The following is a 13498-nucleotide window of genomic DNA, read 5'->3' as shown; positions in this document are numbered from 1 at the left end:
CTGATTTTTAAAAAATAATTTCTCATTTTTGTGACTCTGAATATGAGTCCAAGACTATTAGAACACTACCTATGAAAATTATTTGAGATTGGGTCTAAAGTGCTTTCTGTAAGAGAGTATTAACATTAAATCTGTTAAGTGTCTGAAACCACTTCTAACCTGAAACAACTTTAATTTTTCTGACTCCATAAAAGTATGAGTCTGGGGCTTCCCTGGTGGCGCAGTGGTTGAGAGTCCGCCTGCCGATGCAGGAGACACAGGTTCGTGCCCCGGTCCGAGGAGATCCCACATGCCGCGGAGCGGTTAGGCCCGTGAGCCATGGCCGCTGAGCCTGCGCATCCGAAGCCCGTGCTCCACAATGGGAGAGGCCACAACAGTGAGAGGCCCGTGTACCGCAAAAAAAAAAAGAAAAGTATGAGTCTGTGTTGGCTTGTAGGTTCAAATTCTCAGGGAAGATTTTTTGTCTTCCCTCCACCCAGTTCTCTCTCTGAGGTAGGCTATCCTGCTTCATTCCTTCACTGAGTATATCATATTTTGAGGTCCCAGGTTTTGGAAGAGTATCTCACTCAGACTTCACACTTATGTAGGCCCTATGCTTTGTCACCATTTTAAAGTTTGGCTCATTCCAAAGTCCTCAGGACACCTGGAGCAGTTGTCTTCTTTAATGCTTACTTGTCTAGATTCATGCTTTTTGTCCCCCCCACCACCCCAAATTAATTTATTTTGAAAAATTTCAAGTCTACAGAAGTTTGAAACAATACAATATGCATCCATCTACCCTTAACTGATTTCAGCAGTTGTTATTCCGCCACATTTGTATTATCATACACACACACATTTTGCCTAACCATTTACAATAATAAAATACTTCATCCCTACATATTACAGCATGCCGTCTCCTAAGATTTCCAATATAAGCACAAATCCATGATCACACCTAAGGAAATTAAACATTCCATATCATTTAAGAGTTCATATACAAATTTCCACAGCTGTGCCTAAAATGTCTTTAATGGCGGGGATTATTTAATTCAAGATCAAATCACAGTTCATGCATTTCATGTCACTGTTTGATCTAGAATAGTCTCCATACCTGTTTTACACAGCAGTTACTTTAATAATTCACATCAGGCATCTCTGTAAATGTCCTATATTCCACTTTTGTCTATTTCACATGTTTAGATTCAGGTCAAATACTTTTGGCAAAAATGCTACAGGTGATAGGGTGGAGCTTTGAGCATCTTTCTTCTTTCCTGACTCAGCAATGCTTTTAAAGAAGGTTTTTGTTTGTTTTTAAGTGAATCTTACCCAGCATTTCAGATGTTTGAACCATCAGAGTTCCTCAGGGCATGCAGTCTGCCATACTGTCAGAAACTGATGTCCCTATGTATTGCCTTTCCAAATCAACAACAGTAACATATTTGTAAATGAAAGAACAGTGATATATTTACCACCACCTGAGCCCAAGTAATATGAAAAGGGGAAGCTTGAGACAAAACCTGGCATTAGGTACTGTATCCTACCAATTCATTTTTTGCATTTTTTATTTCCTAAAAATCTAGAGCAAAATATGGGTATATGCTGAGATCTAGAAGTCTAAGGACCAATCAAATTAGTGAAGGACAAGTTTAACTACTTAAGAGTTGAGGATAGATTTAAAAGCCTTGGGGTCCTGTACTGAAGTCTCTTCTTGTTTCATCAGTAAAAAGGGAGAAATTACATTTCTAACCTTCCCCCTTTTCATCCCAATAGCAGGAAGAAGAAACAGGAAGCTATATGCTTGTTGAGAACTTACTATGTGTCAACCCTGTGGCTACAAAGGATCTTGTGTCCATAGCAATTCCATGAGCTGCATATGACTATCTCCATTTCACAACACAAATAAAGTAAAACTCTGGGTTCACACAGATCAGTAAATCTATCACTTCAAAAGGTTTAAACCAAAGTCTCCCCAATGGCCAAAATCCATGCTTTTTCCACTACACGAAATGCATCTAGCAAGATGATAATTTGGAAGTTTCATTCTGATATTTTACTTGATTATTCACGGCCATAAGCTCTGTATAACCTAAAGAAAAACCAAAGTCATATTTTTTGAAAGAACAGTCTACACTCAGTCATTAATCTAACCCACTGAACTCTTGTTGCTGCTCAAACTGGAGCAGGTCTTACCAAGGTCATCTATGGCTTCTGCATTCCTAAATTCAATAGCCACTTTAGCATTACTTCATCTCTCGCTCCAACATTTTATCACTGATATTTCATACCCCTTCTTGCCACCTTTTTCTTTTGTCTTCCATTATAGCTCTCCTGGCTTTCTTCCATGACTAATCCATAGTGTACTTGTGGAGTCTTTTTTCCTAATCCTTAAATGTTGTTGCCTCTGCTATCATTAAGTACTCTACCCTTTTTGTATAAATTTCCTAGGCAATACCATACGCTTACATTGTTTCAGTTACCAACTATTATGCAAGTGACTCAACTCTGACATTTGTTTACTGAATGCCTACTGTGTGCTAGCATGCCTACCGTGTGCTAGGCATTCAGTGATGAATAAAACAGACATGATTCCTGATGTATCTTACAGGTTCTATCTGCAGCCCAAGGATTTTTTGTAAGCACCAGAACTATGGACACCTACCTGCACCTTAATTTTCCAGAGGTACCTTAAACTCAACAAACCCCCTTTTCTTTTCTCCCCCTTTACTATTTTAATAGGTACCACATAAAATACGCCGTAGGCAACTGCGTGGCCTCAGTTATTGGTCTATTTCACTTTTTAAATCTCTAAAATTTGACTGCTATTTTCCATCTCCACTGCCAGACAGCTAGTTTACTGCTCACCTAGATTACTCAGAGCCTACAATTGTCTCTCCACTACCAATCTCCTCATAACTCATTCTTCATAATTAAAATGATCTTTCAAAAAGGCACACCTGATTGTATCAACTCACCAAGTCCCATCGTGCTTAATCTTCTTCAGGGGCTCCTTGTTGCCCTCAGTGAAAGCCCTTTAACATGACTTTCAAACCCCTCTGCTTGAAAAGGACCCTGCTCATTTCTCCAGCTTAGTATTTTACTACTCCAACGTACATGCTATTCCAGACTCTATTCCAGCCAAACTGAACTTTTCAGGTCCTGGAATACATAGATGTTCTCTTTCATTTTTAGGCTTCTGTATATTTATTCTTTTTTCCTTTTCTCTTTTACCTGGTCCTATCTTTTATGAGTGAGAGAGATTGCTTCCCTGACCAACAAAATTTGGGGTTAGATCCTTTCCTATGTGTTAATCCCTACCATAGCACTCATCATTCTCCAACAGAGTCTAAACACGTGAGGGAAGGGACTGTATTTTATCTTGTTCATGACAATATCTCCAGTGCCCTGCACAGAGTATAAATTTTAAAAATAAATTTAAATGATTAAGTCTCAACTCAAAGAGGAAGAAAAAAAAAAGAAATTCATTTGAAAAATTTTTCAATTTTCTAATTTAATAGAAATAACCAAAACAATGTGGCTTTCAAACAAAGCTTTAAACTAATCTAATACAACTTCTACAACACATTCCAGAGCATTATAACAAGAAATATTTACAGGTAGCTAATGTATTAAATAACCATGAAAAGAAAATCTTGCTTTTATTACACACCAGCAAAAAACACAGGAACGGAACAATTAGAAACTGCAACCTTGTTTAAAAAAATTAAATATGATGATTTAGAGAATACAATACCACAGAAACAGCACTTTTTCTTTCAGAATCATATTGACGGGTAGTTAACTATGTGCAAAAATAATAGTAATTGTAATATTAGTAATAATAATAATGAGGGGAGAAGAGTTGAAATACTGGAAGCAAGGAACTAGTAAGGATGTGAATTTAACCCTTTCGTGTGTAGGTATGTCTACATAGAAAATCAACAGGCTTTCAGATTGCACAAATCTTTTTGTTATAGGCTTATATACATGTTTCACTGTGATTTAAAACATAGTTAATACCTACATTTTTCAGACCAGGAGCAGACATGCATTTCGTTCTTAAGATTGAAATTTAGGCCACACTTGAAAGGGAGTACTGCAGTGGCACTTACAAAATCATTTCAGTGCCTTCCCACATACAAATTTGGTGAATTTAAAAGAACAGTATTTTTAATTTTAAAGATCACTTGCTTTCTAGAAAAGGGCTAAACTTAATTTTGTACATTTTGTAGTTTGATCATAACAAATATATCCAAATTGACTTATTTTCAAAGATAATTTTGTTTCTCAGATACAATAAAAAATATATAAAAGACCACGAAGGCAAACACAAGGAACTAAATGGAAGAAATGCTATACATGCATTTTGACCAAATAAAACAAACCATTATATCCAAGAGTACATGTTGAAATCTGAAAGGTCTATGTAAACTGTGGCATATAAATTTTTTTCTTAAAAAAGTACCTTCAATTCTTTTACTCAAATGCCTACTTTTAAAAAAATATGCAACTTTCCCCAATTTTTAAAATAAAATGCCACAATATATTGTCATTAGCTCCAGCATACATTTAATTCCTTAATTTTTAAAAGATAGACTGGGTGATATGCATACAAACTTTCCTATAAAATCACCATCCAGGAGAGGATTATGACATGCTATTAGGCAACAGACTTAAAGCAGTGTTATTGCTTTATCAAGGAGGAGATAACTGTGAGAGAAATAAAACATCCAGGTCTGGTATATGATCAAGCTGCAATACACTAAACCTTGGATCACCTCCAGCAGATTATTAATATAGATGGTATAAGAATTCATGGTATGAATTAAGAACTTGATTGTTTTAATTAGGGAAGTTGGGGAGGTTGGATTTTATAAAACTACTCACTGATCCAAAGTTAAGTATGCAAATAAGCAGTGCTGACCTCAAGAAATGAGATTTTTATACTTCATGTGTTATATGTGAGTGAGCATGGGTAAAGGACTTTAAAAGGCCAAGAGAGAGGGGGCCACAGCATTTACTCCCATTTTGACTACTAAGAGACTGTTTAATAATGTATGGTAGGCCACAACCCAGGAGCATAGTCAGAAAACCTAAGTCTACTGGCTTATTAAAACTAATCACTAATAGTTACATGGCAGGATACCTGCTGAGGTAATTGGTAAATCTATAATTTGCACACCATAAACCTTTTGCTTCTATTTAAAAGCATTATTTCTTTGGATTAACTAAAAATCTCAAAGTGTTATAACAAAAAATTAGAATTAACTAACTTTAAAATTTATTTAAAATTCCCTTATATAAGAATAGAAGTCAGAAAGTACCTTGTTGATTCCAAAAAGAATAATTTCAACAGTGGATTCAATGCCTTAACCTTTCTCTGTGGTAATGATTTGATGTTTCAATATAGCGCATGATCTACAATTTAACCATACCTTGGAACACATACATACTTCACCTTGCAAAGCAATTCCTTCACTCAGTGCTACAAAAAGACAAATTTAAGCCAGAGGAACAGACTGAGGAACACTTTGTTCTTAGTGAAAATGAAAAATGAAGTGTGGTGAAAGTTTGCAAGCTTTTAAGGAAACATTTAACGTCTACAAATCAAAAATACTGCCTTTTAACAAAGAATACAAATGTAAGGGAGTATCAAAACAAACACCTTCAGGGATCAATATTTGTCTTTTTAAAACATAAATGAGTAGGAAAACATGTAAGATATCTGAATACCAATTTAAATTTTTATATTTTTTTACAGTCATATTAGTGCTGAACAAATCAGCTTAGAAACACAATGATAAATGTGCAAGAAAAAAGCTTTAATGAAATCTAAAGTGAATACCTTCACTTAAACGTGGTTTGTTGCTAGCTATATAATAGTAATTCCTCAGCCGTATGAACTACCTTCTGTTAAGAGAAATGAAGCCTGTTAAATGCTGGCAATAAGTAGCTTTTTAAGAACTAATCTTAAATTAAAAGAAAACAAAAACGCCATCTAACATGGAAATGTTTTGAATGAAACACATTACCTTTTAAGGCCCCAAATATCAAGAAATAAATATTTACTTAAAATTTTTGTTTCTGCCCCCGTTGGTAGAACCTATTATCTAAGACTCGTGAAAAGTATTCATATGAAGAGCAAGCATAAAATATTAGAACTCAGTGGCTTGGCAAAATGAAGTTATACTGTTACTCATCACTTTCCAAAAATGTGCCCTTCGGTAAGTCTCCTGATAAACTGAAATCGTGAATGTTGTGGGAAAGAGGAAAATGCACACATAAAGGCATTTTAAAACAATTTTCTCCTTTTTATAAGAAACCTGTTCTTAAAGAACTTAAAATTTGAGTAAAATGATAAAAGTTTGGTATATGTTTTGAAGTTTAACTTATAAAGAAACTGAAAAAGAAGCTAAAAGAAAGCCACAGAATGAAGTCAGTAGCAATAATAAAACCAATATACCATCAGAAGGCTTGAATCATATTCATTTTTACCCCCACCACTTGTTAAGAAAAGAAAAACAACCCAAAGAAATTTGTATAATAACTTCTTTAGAGCACTTTATTTGATTCAATACGCACTAAAAAATATTTACCTCTTAGACAATTATGTCAAATAATTTTTTCTGAGTAGTCTACTGTCTGAACTGTTCAAGCTGAATTTTTAAAAAGGCAAATGATTTGCCACAAATCTGCTGATGTCTGAAAAATATCTAATGGAAAGTCTTCTATTTTGGTCACTTTACATTCTAACATGTCCATACAAAAGTAGGACTAAAATTTTTAACTCAACAAAAGAGAAGCCTGTACACAGTCTAGAACACGCATCTTGGATCTGAGCATCACAAATGAAGAGAAGAAAAATGAAACAGAGCCAAGGTGGTTTATCTGCCTCGGGTGCTAAAATCAGAGTAGTAAAGGTGGGTTTACTCCAGTAACCATTCAAGTGGGGATTGATTGGCTCATTTTCAGGATATACTTACAGGTCTCTTCTACGTCCTTTAAGCCCCCAGTCCATGCAAATGTCCCACTTGGTGGACGGATGAGTACTCTAACCCCACCGGGTTTATTTCAATATTTTGATATTTTAATAATAAGCTGCTTCTGAAGATTTTCTGAGAAGTCTGTTCTCTATTAAAATAAGATAGAACCTCAAAATATGAATGTGAACATTAGAAATAGACAGCATATATTACAAATCCATTCTTGATAGGAACATTAGTAAGAATACATATTAGCTTAAAAAACAGGCTCAGCAAATGTTGCTGATCTGCCAGAAGTTTTAGTTCACTATTTACAAATAAGACAAAGTGAAATACAGAAAATTTTACACATTTGGTAGTTGACAGATTACTGTTTGCCAATAGTGGTCTATCAGAAAACTGATATGAAGGAAGACTGGATAAGAGCCAGCTGTCACCTTCGCAATCAAATTTTAAATGTACAGAAAACTAGATTAATTTTCAAACAAACATTCTACCTTTCACGGGAATAACTATGATCAGATGATTTGATTTGGAAGTGCAATTCTGTGGAAGTGTCTTCTGGAAATGACTACTGTAAATGATCTGCTACTGAAAGGTTACCATATTTATTTCAGTAGAACATTAAAGTTGATTAAATGATGATCAATGGTCATGTTTCCTAGGCTCTTAAGTATGAACAGAAAATAAACTATTGTTGAGTTCTTTAAACCAATATAAAACTAAGGCCCAACAGCATCAAAATGAGAGAAAATATAACAGCATGATGCAATGCACATCTGCACTGACATCAAAGTGGAATCTGAGCAACTTTGATTTTTAACTAGAAAATAAGCCAGTATGTATATGTGTGGAGGGGGAGGCATAAAAGTGGGTTTAATAATTGTGCACTCTACTCCAAAGAGACAATTTAACCAGTGACATGACCCTTAAGTACTTGAACACTCAGTATCTGCACCAATCAATACCAAGTGATCATCAACATCTGCCCATTCTAAAAATCAGAACCATTCTCTGCGGTAACAGAAATCTTCAAATCATTTTACTTTCGCTTTTGTTTTTACTTTTAAAGTTGCAAATAGAGTCCTTCCCCCCTTTCTTGACAAGAATGTGTTTTCTGTCCATTATTTCAATCTAATACTGTGTAAAAGCTATCAGCTTCTTCGAGGAGGTGCCCACTGTAGGCAGGATATTCCAGCAACACTTAAATAAAAGTTTTTCATTCTTTTCTTTTTTTAAACAATTGATTTAAGTTCATGTCATTTTACTTTATATGTACTGGTCTCTCATCTGACTTTAGGCGTTTTCTGCGGGGCTGTATAAAGTCTTCATCAGAGTCCTCAGTTACCTCACCATCATCCTCTTCCTGCTCAAACTCTGGCAAAGGTGCGAAGGTCCTGTCTGAGTAGATCTCTGTGAGTTTATCTTCAAAGTACAATGCAACTGCTTTCCCTGCCTGAGCTACTTCTGAATCAGCCTGCAAGCAAAAGATAGGAATATTCACCTATTGGTAATGCATATTCCTTCACCAAGTTTGCATGGTCTGAAAAGCTTACCTTCAAATTAATCTCTTGTGTTTCTGCATAAACTTGAACAACTTTCATCATCTAAAAAGGATACCAGAGTCAAAAAAAAAAAGGGAAATTATAATCCTTTCTAAAGTTATAAGACTGCATAGGATTGGCGACGAAAGTCAGCCATACTAGGAGGAACAAATTGCTATGACCAGATCAAGTGCTTTCTAAAATTATACAGAACATGGACCCCCTTTCTTAACAAAGCTATTACTAAAGCTACTGCAAAATTGTCTCAAATTCTGAATTAGTGAGGTCAACCTGAGTAGGAGTTGGTTTGAATACATCAATATATTTAAGAGAAAAATATTTGTGAAAAAAATGATATAAGAAATATTTTTTAAAAAACTGCCAAACTTTCAACAACCACTAAGTCAGAATTCTATCTGTATGGCAATTTGTTAATCATAATTTAGTTAACTATTATTAAAGCAGATAAAATGAGTCTTCTTCCTGGCAAATGTTAGCTATGGTTCATGAAAGTATACTTATTTGAAAATAATCTAACTGAATTAGAAAATAACACAAGAAACTTGGGACTGTATTAATTTACCTTCAAGTGAGTGAGGTTTTACTATATTCTCTGTGGCACATTGCTATAAAGGTGACCAGAACTTGTCACCTAATAAGAAAAAATTTTTTATTTTAAAAAGTCACCTAGATGCTTCCAGGGGAAACTATGAGTACACTTTAAATGATTCAATTCGATTTTTTAATAACATTCATATGGCACCCAAATTTTATCAGCAATAAAGATTTTAGTAGTAATCTTTTTGAAGATTTTGTGGAGTCTCATCCATTTTCTTCTCTTACAATAATGAAAATATTCCTGAACAATAAGAGACTTGAGCTTCCCAAAGATGACAAAAATTTCCTTGAAGGAGGTAAATATCTATCAGATTTCTTCTAAAGGTATGGATAGCTCATCTTTATTCTCAAAAAAATACATAACCAAAGTTAATGAAAGTCACACTGAGATCAGATAACTCAAAATTATACACTCTGGGCTACTATTCAAGATGAGCCACGTGAGTTTATAGTTTTAAGGTTCTATATTTATATGGTCAATAACAAAATCTAAGGACACTGGTACAAATGCCTTTCCTAAATGTACCCCAAATGTAGGCTTGTCTGTAATCATTTCCCACAAAATATACTTAACTACAGACTATCTTCTATACTTATCTCAACTCTCAACATGTACAGAAAGGGATATCCAATAATATTCTTAATTTAATACATTATATTTAAGCATATACTTCAAATTATACACAGTAAACTTTCTTCTTTGGAGCTGTGGATGCAATCAAATTTTACTTTTGACAGAACTGAAGCAGAATAAATTTTAGAAATCAACTCAGAAAAATCTCTTGGCAGGAAAAACAAAATCCAATAACCAAGTAAGCAAACAAACAAAAACTACTAATCCAAGACTCTATAGTTTGGAAGCTAACATACTTCATTAAACCTTTCACAGTTCTTGAAGATCAAACGAACATCAGCCACAAAGTCATCTGGGATTTGGTAGTGTTGGGAATGTTTTTTCTGAAGCTTCTTTTTCACGGTGGATAAATCCATAGGTTTCTTTATAATTTTATAGTAGTTTGGTATCTAAAGAAACAAATAAGGATAGATAAGGATTCTCAAAAAATGCCGAAGTGTTTAATTTGAAAATGCAAAGCATATTAATTTTAGAGAAAAACATGTGTTGATCGAGCCAGCTGCATGCAAATTTTGAGTATAATGAATTGTACTTTAAATCTTCTGTCACATGCACATCATGAAAATCAAATCATAGTCAGAATATGTGGCAGTGTCCACGGTTAGTGAAGGACCCAAAGTTCTATCTTTAATAAGAAAATTTGGAAAAAAAGCAATCAGCAAGGGTAGCCAACCACTAGTGTTAAGGACAAATCTAGCCCATCAGAATTGTATGACTCCTGTTTTTTTTAAAAAAGGGAAAAAGATTACAAAATGTATTGTTATTATTAGAATAGGGTATCTTTTAGAGGATAAAACCTTGTATCACAGAGAACTCTGGACATAGCAATAGAGGGGCAAAGACTGTAGTAACACAAGATAAATTTTTATTAATCATTTAGGATTATACTTGGGAGTTCTGGCTGCAACTCTTGGCCAAAAATTTGTATCCTTGCAAAATAACTGAACATGGAGAAACTATTTAAATAGTTCATGAAAAGAAAACACTGGAAAGTAATCTTCTACTGTAAAGTCCCTAAACTTGAAGAACAGACAGACTTCCTGGTATCAGATGATTACTATCTGAACAAAATATCTTCCTTGTATCTAGACCTTTTGTACTTTAAAATCCATTCCGGAGCCTACCCAGTAAACAAATTACTATTCAATGCTCTGTAACAGGCCTGGTATCCAATATTATCTTAATTCAACAACTGACGGCAAGTAAATATATGTTGCATATTCTTATACCATTTATAAGGCACTGAGCATCCCTGATATTCCTTTTACTATGGAATTTTAGAGCCTTTACTCCTTACAAAAATCTCCTGTAAGATAAACAAAGGGCATTGGCTTGCAAATTTTCCCACAGTCTTCTCTTAATCTTGAATGTTCATAAAAGAGGGCTTATGAAGCAGAACCAGTGTGCAAGGTTCAACTTTACACTTTTGTTCAAATTAATACTTATATAGAGTTATTTTCTCCCTAAGATATAGATCCTAGAATCAATCATAGAACTGGAACCTTAGAAATAATTTAGTTCAATATTCCCACTGTACAGTTAAAAAAGTAGAGGCAGGCCTTCCCTGGTGGCGCAGTGGTTGAGAGTCCGCCTGCCGATGCAGGGCACACGGATTCGTGCCCCAGTCCGAGAAGATCCCACATGCCGCAGAGCGGTTGGGCCCGTGAGCCATGGCCACTAAGCCTGCACGTCCAGAGCCTGTGCTCCGCAACGGGAGAGGCCACAACAGTGAGGGGCCCACGTACCGCAAAAAAGAAAAAAAAAAAGTAGAGGCAGAAAATTATGTAATTTCCCCAGTTATAAGGCTGGTTAACGGCAGAACTAGGAAAAGTTAAGTCTTCTGATTCCTAGTTCAAGACTCTTTCCATTATACCTGTACCTGTATCCTTTATGTCCATTTTAAAAGTAACAGCTTATGGAAAAACCCAAATGAACTTTTTGGCCAACCCAATAAAAGAAGTGGAAATTAAATTCATTAAGTTTTTATCACAGCAACGGTCTTTAAAAACAAACTGCAATTTTAACAAGTGAATCTCATAGCCATTTAGCCCTAATAACATCACAAGTACTTCTTATTACTCAGAAATTTTATCAGGTACTATGCTAACATATTTTACACAGGTTATTGTACAGAAGAATCCTTGAAATAACCCAATGAGGGAAGAAACAGTATTAGAAAAGAGAATTTGAGCATCTTGGTTGAGGAGATTATTCAAGCCTGAGTTTTACCATTAGCAGTCTGAGGCCAGAGCCCATACCCTTAAGTATTATACTAAAACTTCTTCAACAGGAAGGTACTAAGGTAAACAACTCACCGAAGCAGGAACTGGCTCCTGGAATTCAATACTTAATTCATGGCAATAGAGGTAAAGCAGAAGACGTTCACACTTCTGGCCCAAGAAAAGAAAGGAAAACCCATGAAATGTTTTCCCTCTAAAAAGATATTCTTAAGAATAAGAACTTTATCAGTACAAAGCATTATTACAACAAACTGAAGATAAGCCTCCTACATACTAGCTATCCAACTAAATATACACCCAAAGAAAACTACCTTGTTTTCTATTTAGGTTTGAGACTATGACTATCTTCTGTCCTACTTTAAATGAACTTATCAAAGACAGAGTGCCTTTGTTCTCATCTGATAACTCAGGTAATTTACCTACTATTACCTCGTAACTATTTATACAAATAGAAAGGAGTCATTAAAGCAACATACAGCATTTTGTACAACAATTTATGATTGCTGCTACTCATTTTAATTCCCTGAGGCAGGCAAGATACATGCTATTCCCTTTCTTGAAAGGATTCTGCTCAGGCTCAAAATTAAATAAAAACTGTCTGTGTCTTCTCAGTCCAATTCTAGAATTTCATTATACAATCAGAAGTAAATTGATATGCATTTTACATTTATAGTGTTTATATGCTTAAACTTTTTAATATCCGTTTGTATACTCTAAACACATACCTTCTCCTCAAAGATAGTGGAAGATGGATTTTGCAAGTTTATACATTAGATCAAAGCCAAACGTAACTGTAATGACCACAGAAGTACGTGAAAGATATTTTGTCTTTGGAGATCAGACTATAGACCAGATCAAAAGAAATCTGAGTGAAATGATGAGAGGATTTTGGATTTCATTCTTAATATGATGGGACGCTATTAGAAGATTTTAAGCAAGGAAGTGATAGACTTGTTTACATATTTAAAAAAGAACACTATGTACTGCATAGAAAATGGACTGTAAGGGGGCAAGAGTAGAATCAGGGAGTTCAGCAAAGAGATATTACAATAGTGCAGATGAAAAACTATGATGGCTGTCTCGGAAGGTAATGGTTGGGGGAAGTGAGAAAATGGTATTATAGTCATTCCTGATTCTTCTAACAGATTGCTTGCTTGAGCAACAGAGATGACCGGTGGTACCATTTGATGATGGGAATTACTGAGAGAAGGATGCAGTTTTTTATGTCGTTATTTTCTTGCTTTTGCTTTTTAAAAATAAATAAATAAATAAATAAATTTATTTATTTTTGTCCGCATTGGGTTTTTGTTACTGTGCGGGGGCTTTCTCTAGTTGTGGCGAGCAGGGGCTACTCTTTGCTGTGGAGCACAGGTTTCTCATTGGGGTGGCATGTCTTTGTTGCAGAGCAAGGGCTCTAGGCACGTGGACTTCAGCAGTTGTCGCTCTCAGGCTCTAGAGTGCAGGTTCAGTAGTTGTGGCACACAGGCTTAGTTGCTCCAC

General features: G+C 35.1%; 1 protein-coding gene across 8 annotated transcripts in view; it reads right to left on the bottom strand.

Moving 5' to 3' along the window:
* Positions 1 to 3471: 3471 nt before the first annotated feature.
* TRIM33 (tripartite motif containing 33) overlaps positions 3472 to 13498 on the bottom strand; it is a 144106-nt gene continuing 134079 nt past the window's right edge. For 2 of the 8 annotated variants that reach the window (XM_033861542.2, XM_019919644.3), the window contains 5 exons: positions 12074 to 12148; positions 9995 to 10147; positions 8519 to 8569; positions 8231 to 8439; positions 3472 to 7110 (listed from right to left, as the gene is read on the bottom strand). In XM_033861542.2, the coding sequence (XP_033717433.1) occupies positions 6981 to 7110; positions 8231 to 8439; positions 8519 to 8569; positions 9995 to 10147; positions 12074 to 12148 (618 nt within the window). In that variant the 3' untranslated portion in view covers positions 3472 to 6980. Of the gene's footprint in view, positions 8440 to 8518; positions 8570 to 9994; positions 10148 to 12073; positions 12149 to 13498 lie in introns of all 8 variants that reach the window. The other 6 variants (XM_033861571.2, XM_073809337.1, XM_073809341.1 and 3 more) reach the window with 6 other exon arrangements.

Source organism: Tursiops truncatus, chromosome 1 (assembly GCF_011762595.2).
Source record: "Tursiops truncatus isolate mTurTru1 chromosome 1, mTurTru1.mat.Y, whole genome shotgun sequence".
NCBI lineage: Eukaryota > Metazoa > Chordata > Mammalia > Artiodactyla > Delphinidae > Tursiops > Tursiops truncatus.
The sequence above is the reverse complement of the archived record's forward strand: the minus strand, read 5'-3'. Positions and strand labels throughout refer to the sequence as shown.